The following is a 7,370-nucleotide window of genomic DNA, read 5'->3' as shown; positions in this document are numbered from 1 at the left end:
ACACACAGTTTATCACATGTTCACAACTCTAATAAAATGGTGACATATGGCATTTACATCACGCAGCCTGGTAACCTATGGCAACAGTATGTGTGGCAATAATCCAGCCAGTATCTATTATCTAATACTTGACCAGTTCATCAGTAGGTTTTTCTTCTGTTGACCTGTACCATTGCAAAGTGTAACCCTGATCTTGTTGGGACTGGGGGTCGGATAACGGGGGCTGGAGGCTGGATGGGGAGGAGACTACAGATGCGGGGTGGTACAATGTGGCTGTAAGGTCCTCCTGCTCTCACATGAGAGCTGAGCAAAGTCGGAGCAAACTGAACCAGAGTTAGGTAAGAAAACCATGTCTTAAGTTTCCATGACTTTTGTTTTCAACACTTTGTTATTTTCACACCATGCATGTGTGTGCAAGGCTTGACTTGTCCTGAGAGTTATGAAATCAGTGCAGATATGAGGAGTGACTGTGCACAGATTACATGCAGCCCAGTCAGTGTTTGAGAGACGCAGGAGCAGAGTAGAGTGAATAATAGAGAAGCGTTTGTGTGCATGTTAATGGCTGTGGAGGGCTGACATGTGGTCCTGTGTTATCACTGGAGAGAAGACGGAGGAGGGACTTCACAACACAGCCTGTAGCAATGGCACTACAATGGAGGGGGGGTGCCAAGAGGGAAAAAAAATCAGCTGCTGCTAGAGGCTGGGGGTCAATGAGGGCACATGGAAAGATCATTTAAATGTGTCTTTGTTTTTTATTCATAGCTGAATTAAATCAAAAGGTGTAAAATAGATGACATGTTGATGTCCTCATGTTGCTGTCCTCAGAAACTCTTACTAATGTGTGTGTGTGTGTGTCTGTGTGTGTGTGTGTGTGTGTGTGTGTGTGTGTGTGTGTGTGTGTGTGTGTGTGTGTGTACGTGGGGGGGAAATGGGGTCTCTAGCTGAGAAGGGAAGGAGTCATTGGGGAGAGGGGGGGGGTTAATCGCTCCCAGATGTGTGCTGTGAAAACATATGGTTTCTGATGTGATGCACAAGAAGAATGTGTGTGTGTGTGTGTGTGTGTGTGTGTGTGTGTGTGTGTGTGTGTGTGTGTGTGTGTGTGTGCAGTTGTGTGCAGTTGTGTGCAGTTGTGTTGCAGTATAACACACACACACACACACACACACACACACACACACAGATTTATTGTTACACATGTAGAACTTGTGCAAACAATGTTTCCAACACGGTTTGCGCTCAGTGCGGCCTTACAGAGCAGAAGTCCACAGTGGAGGATGTGTAGAAGGCACATGTTGTGTGTATGAGGTGGCCTACAGTGCTGCAGCGGAGGAGGAGCATTCATACTTTCCACAAAGCAGAAAAAGCAGTTTTGTCATTGCTGCAGGAAGCAAAGGACGTTTCTGTATGCAACACTGTGACTCACTGAATCCCATTGACAGCTTTAGAATAAAAGATATTGGTCTGGTGGTCGGTGATGTCTTGATGTTGTCAGTGTTTCTTTTTTTCTGTCCACATGTCATTTCGACTCAACCTGAGAGGCCCTCACTGCTTGGTGGAGTGAAGACGAAAGAGTAAGGGGGTGAGGAGGAGGGAGGGTTCGCGGAAATGACCAGTGAGGGCGACAGAAGGAAAACGAAGGATGTGGAGGCAGACGTAGGGAGGGAAGGAGGGGTGAACTCGGAGGGTGGGGTGGGGTTGAGGGGTTCTCTGTTTCTTTTCCTGGAATGCAGCCTCTAGACCGTCTGCTGCAGAGAGGGGAAAGTAGGAAAACAGAGGGGTTGTTCTAAGGAAGACGAACGTGCCACATTCTTGCTGTCAGACTTTTCTCCCCCTCTCTCTTGCCATGGCTGTTTTTTTTTATTTGGGAGGGGGTTCGGTGGGGGAGGGAGGGGTGGTCAGAGGAAGAGCAGTTGAGGGGGGGTTGAAAGGTGATGGTGGGCACGGGGAAAGAAGGGAGAGGAGAGTTCATGGAGACCAGAGGCACATCCAGCACTGTAAAGCACTTCATTCTCCTCATGTTGCTCTGCCCTGATCGTTCCATCTTCTCCTCATCTCCCTGCAGTGTTGAAGTCAGTCTACCTCCCAAAGTGACCATGAGAGTCCTCCTGCTAATCTGCATGCCAGGTAACTGCACCACCGTCCTCCGTCAGCTCTGAAAACGTGGCCTCAAATCTTCAATAGTTTGCTTCATGCTCCAAAATGTGGCACTGTCAAACATAATGATTTGAGAAGCAGTCTAGTTGCTTTCTTGCCCACAGTTGGATGAGAAGTTTCTGTACAATACATTTTTGCATTGGCCTCGCATAAACCCTGGAAACAGGGGGGCAGTAAATAGTCAGACCCCCATCACTGGAAATAAAAAAAAAGGTTGAGAAAATTGGTTTTAAGGGATATGAAATGGTAAAAGTTCTTCAAATAGAAGAGTAGGTATGCTGAATGATGAAAATGATGAAAATTTGTTGAAACACAAAGTCATTAAAAGATATGATGAAAGGGTATTCAACATGCAAATGGTATTGAACACAATACGAGGTCAAGATATTTCACAGCAACTCTACAATGTTTGAAAGGAGCAACACATTATTTATTTTTTTATAATTAAAAGTTTGACACACACATGTTGCATCACCCCCTGATGGAGGCAATGCAAAACACTGAATAAAGCTTGGTGTAATGCACTTTTTATGATCATGGTCTTATAGACACAGTTTATTCAGTTTTTCTTTTCTCTTGTGTGTTATAGTTCTATAGTTGTGCAAAGTAAAAAAGCCAGAAGTCCACGATAAAGGCTAAAGGCAGCTCCTTGCCTCGTCAGTAGTCCAGCCAATACCTTCAAGATATCGTATTCATGATGCTCCCACACTTGTACAAAGCATGTCTACTGGCTAGTCTGGCACGCCCCCTAACAAAGCATGGAAAAGCGACAGCCGAGGCGATATTTCCTACACGAGCTGGAAGCGGTTGTCCAATTACATCAGAGTGGGCCAATCAGAACAGACGGCTTTGCCAGGAGGGGGGGGTCCTAAAGACACAAGCTAAAACCAAGCGTTTCAGACAGAGACTGAAAGAGGAGCTGCAGCAATGGACAGTGTAAAGAAAATGATTTTATAACATAAGAGCATGTCAACCTTTTCTAACTAAAACAATGAACCTAAATCTGAACAAAACATGTCTCCTCTGAAGGACTGAAGTGACTTTGTGTCACTTTCACTCACTGTGGACGTGACAGGACAATGCTAAAGACTGTGAAGTCGTGTAACAGTAACTAACTGGAGGGTCTAAGGTTCGATCCCAATTCTGCATGCCAAAGTGTCCTTGGGCAAGATGCTAAACCCCAAGTTGCCCCTGACATCTGTGCCGGCAGTGTATGTATGATCTATGATAGAGAAAAGTCCTGCACATACATGTACTGTATGAACGTGTGAATGGGTGGATGGTAAAACTGTACTGTGAAGAGCTTTGAGTGGTTGTCTAGAAAAACTATGTAAATACAGACCTTTTACTTATTGTAGTTTTTACCTTAAAAGGACTTGACTCCAATGATTCAAATTCAGAAACTGAGATTTTGAAACCCAAAGTAAAGTAGCAATGCAGTGAAACAGTGTTTCTCAGTTACAGTATCCAGAGTACTCGTAATCACCGACTTTGTACACTTGCATTTCACTTATTGCTTCATTTTTGTGATGACTGTATTTGTCTGAAACCTCAACAGTTCTGCTGCTCGCCCAGGCTCAGTACCAGGAACCATTTTCTTTTTTGGGTGAGTTCATTAAGAGAATATGGGCCTGGATTGTTCCAGCTCAGCATCGGTTTATATCAAGAGCTCTCCACATCTGGTCCTGATCTCTCCCTGTCCTCTGATATGTCACTTAGCCTTGAGGAGCTCTCTCTCTCTCCCTCTCCCCCTCTCTCTCTCTCTCCTCTTGTTGTTATTTACCACCAGCATAGCAACCGTTTTCACAGTGTAATCAGCTCTCTAACCGCTCTGTCTGCTATTGTTTGTAAACCTCTTGCATATGAAGTCATGGATTCAGACCCCACAAGCGGCTCGTTCTCTTCTCCAGCTTTGGCGTGCAGGTGGTTCATTTTATCTGGAGCGGCGCTTTCTTGTGTGTGTTTGTGTATTTGAGGGGGAATTGAGGGGGTAGTGATGGTAATTGGTTTCACAGTGTTGATCTCATGAAACATTCTTCTCCCCTGCTTATGTCACGGCTTCACAGAGGACTATGGGCCAGATTATATTCCAGGTAAAAAAAAATTTAGGCTCATAGAAATGTTCTCTTTAGGGCTTTAGATTTTACATAAATGTTAATTTCTTGGTTAAAAGAGATCGCTCCACTTTTGTTTCAGGGGGTCCAGATTCTGAAAATTCAGACTCTCTTCCCGGAACCTACCAGCAGCAGGTCAGACTGGAGCCTGTGGTTCGTCCAGAAAAACCAGGTACATGTGTTAAACTCTCCCGTCAGAGTCACAATTTCCCATCACGTCAGTATGTTTAAAAAGGCTGTCAGCGACTCATTTTAAATTAAATGTTTTTATGTGAACGTCAGGCTCTGAGTTTGAGACGGAGCCCACGGAGCCAGGCCCTCTTGGTAAGAACGCTGCAGAAACGAGGACAGATCATCAGTTGTTTACTTTGAGTGGATCAATCATTTTTTCTGTGTATCTGATTTCCAGATTGCAGAGAGGAGCAGTATCCCTGCACCCGACTCTACTCTGTTCACAAGCCATGCAAGCAGTGCCTCAACAGCCTCTGCTTCTACAGGTATGCATTTGTTTTTCAGCCTTTTGTACGAGCAGTTTGCCCCAAATAAACATTCAGCCATTCTTTCTGAGTCAAAACGTCTCAAATGTTTGTAGGACAAACAAACACTGTGAGTCACTGCACATTCTTCCCCCAAACCTAACTATTGTCACTGCTCCAACAATACAAGTTTCTGTCAGATCTTCAGACAATGCAAATGTACGTCCAATATTTATTTTTTATTATTTTTTTATTTTTCTGGTATAATTTCTTCATGGACAATACATGTGTTGGTCTATTCCAGGGCAACTATTACTAGCAAGATAAATACTGAGGTCACTAGACTGCCAGTCATCAGAGCGCATACCCTCACCAAGGCCCACCAGTCCCCTTCAATTCAACCAAGTTAAACCTAATTGCACACACACACACATATATATCAGTCCTGTGAACATGCCTGACTTTTAATATCAATATTTCATGAATTATTCTCTGGGAAATCTGGGAAAATGTCAAATGTGTTATCCTGCTAACTAACAGACAGACAGGTGGAGTTAACTAGAACGGCACAGTTGATGTATTTAAGTTGTGTATTCTTGTCATTTCAAGTTTTCATCCTGATGTCAAAGCAAATGAATACTTTTTTTATGTGAACAAGTTGTTTGTGTTGTATGCGTACACAGAGAACAAAACCTAGCACTCATGTTACATAACCAGTTAAATTAATTCAAGTCGCACCAAATTACACACACTCATAGATATCAGTCCTCTTTTTCATCAAGATCCATTAATTATTTCTCCAGGAATTCACAAAGAGTTTGAAAAACTCCCGTCTTGCAAAAAAAAAAAACAACAACCCTGGATCCGCCTCCGTAATTAAATCAGCTCCAAAAGTTTACAGGTTCTTCCCCCCCCCCACTCATTTGCATTCAGTTCGGTTCAGTAGTTTCAGTGTAATCCTGCAAACAGACAAAACAGCAATTACAATACTGATGGTGTGAGTCTTTAAAATCAGGTCACAAACACACATGTATAGTTTCATCATGCATAGTTAGATTTTTAAAGAATCTTAGGTATCTGGTAATGCAGCTTCTTCACAAACCTTACCTCCAAAAGAAATAAATGAAGTATTTATAGGGACTGTAGCAACTTCAGGAAACAAAGATTCGCTGAGAGTCTGAGGTCGGGCCTCAATAGTTTGAATGACTGAGAACAATGCTTTTAACTCTTTAAAGAAAATGATGGTCAGCTTATTGTGAGATGCACAAACTTGTAAATTAAAACAATAACAGTGATTGAAAGAAAATAGCAAAGTAGTCAACAAACAACCCCCCCCCACCCTCTCTCCAATAAACGGTAAACAGACACAGCAGTAAGCTGTGTGTGCGCTATCAACTGAAAATAAATCATAGTTTATTATGATGAAGAAACATGTCACTAAATGCAACACTGTGGTTCATTGGTCCATGTTCAAGAGTTCGTGGATGACATTGGAGGTTTATATTTTCATGAGATTTGTCAACAGTAAAACATTTATCAAGCGGCACCAGATATTCCTCTTATAGGCAGGGCTTTGATTTATGTGAAGATGACATTTCAGGGGGAACTGCTCCTTTAACATCCCTGATTCTCCAGTGTTCCATTTGAACTGTATTTAAAGACCCTGTATGTGTATAACAGGAATAACCATGTGTTTTCATTCAGTTTGAGACGAGTGTACGTCATCAACAAGGAGGTCTGCGTGAGGACTGTGTGTGCACATGAAGAGCTGCTCAGAGGTGGGTTGTTTTGTGTGTATCTCTTGTTTGTGTGTCGGTCCAGAGTCTTGTTATGTTAACTCTTGACTCCTCTGCGTCTGCCTGCAGCGGACCTGTGTCGTGACCAGTTCTCTCGCTGTGGCGTGGCAGCGCTGAGCGGACAGTGTGCATCACTAGGAGGAACCTGTGGAAAGAGCTGCGGTGGCTGCTGATGGAGTACTGAGAACAGGGACATACCACCTGCCCAGATACTGCCGCTTGTCTTCAACTCGTCCGCATCCTCTGACTTGTCCTCCTCCTTGCTTCTTCCTCCTCTTCCTCACTTCTCCCTCTGACTCTTCTATACAAATCTTTTCCTCTATTTCTCTGTATTTCTCCACATTTATGTCTACCCAGTAGAGCCTGTGTGTATGGTTAAATATACTCCAAAAGACATTGATGACAGTACTAATCACTGGTGCTATAAAACATCACACTGGTGCTATAAAGAGTTAACCTTTAGAGATGCACATAAAACTGCAGAACATCTTTTTTTTTCCTATTTTTTGCCATATTGTATCACATTAATCTCATGCTTTGTGTTTGTTGATATGTAACTGTACTTGTGTTGAGAAGCAGTCATTGTCAAGATGACCAGCTCATCAGCGGTGGCCACTGTGCACTGACATCAGAGAAACACTAATCAGTATCCAGCCGTCAGCAGTCTCACGGTTAAGAGTCGTGAGATGTGTGAAGAGACAGGTGGTGAGTGACCTCAGTTTTTGCACTTCTGCCACGTGGATCTGAGCTTAGCAACCAAGCTGTAAGCGAAAAATATATATAATTATATTCCAGTGGCAACAAGTGCTCTGAAAAGGCATCTCACAAGC

The 7,370-nt window shown here is 43.2% G+C and overlaps 1 protein-coding gene across 1 annotated transcript; it reads left to right on the top strand.

Annotated features, from left to right (window-relative positions):
• Nucleotides 1-245: 245 nt before the first annotated feature.
• On the top strand, nt 246-6,740 carry mfap2 (microfibril associated protein 2). The gene is made up of 9 exons (XM_020105766.2): nt 246-338; nt 2,063-2,124; nt 3,713-3,760; nt 4,221-4,247; nt 4,351-4,440; nt 4,551-4,592; nt 4,678-4,765; nt 6,449-6,522; nt 6,610-6,740. The coding sequence occupies exons 2-9, from the start codon at nt 2,094-2,096 to the stop codon at nt 6,711-6,713; spliced, it is 504 nt and encodes a 167-aa protein (XP_019961325.1). The 5' UTR covers nt 246-338; nt 2,063-2,093; the 3' UTR covers nt 6,714-6,740.
• Nucleotides 6,741-7,370: the final 630 nt, after the last annotated feature.

Source organism: Paralichthys olivaceus, chromosome 2, assembly GCF_024713975.1.
Source record: "Paralichthys olivaceus isolate ysfri-2021 chromosome 2, ASM2471397v2, whole genome shotgun sequence".
Taxonomy (NCBI): Eukaryota; Metazoa; Chordata; class Actinopteri; order Pleuronectiformes; family Paralichthyidae; genus Paralichthys; species Paralichthys olivaceus.
The sequence above is the reverse complement of the archived record's forward strand: the minus strand, read 5'-3'. Positions and strand labels throughout refer to the sequence as shown.

What these genes read in the sequence shown, in the direction of transcription:
- mfap2 (XM_020105766.2), top strand. Translation starts at nt 2,094, where the DNA reads ATGAGAGTCCTCCTGCTAATCTGCATGCCAG. An exon ending in CCTGCTAATCTGCATGCCAG is followed by an intron (nt 2,125 to 3,712) that starts GTAACTGCACCA and finishes AAACCTCAACAG; the next exon opens with TTCTGCTGCTCGCCCAGGCT. An exon ending in TGGGCCAGATTATATTCCAG is followed by an intron (nt 4,248 to 4,350) that starts GTAAAAAAAAAT and finishes CTTTTGTTTCAG; the next exon opens with GGGGTCCAGATTCTGAAAAT.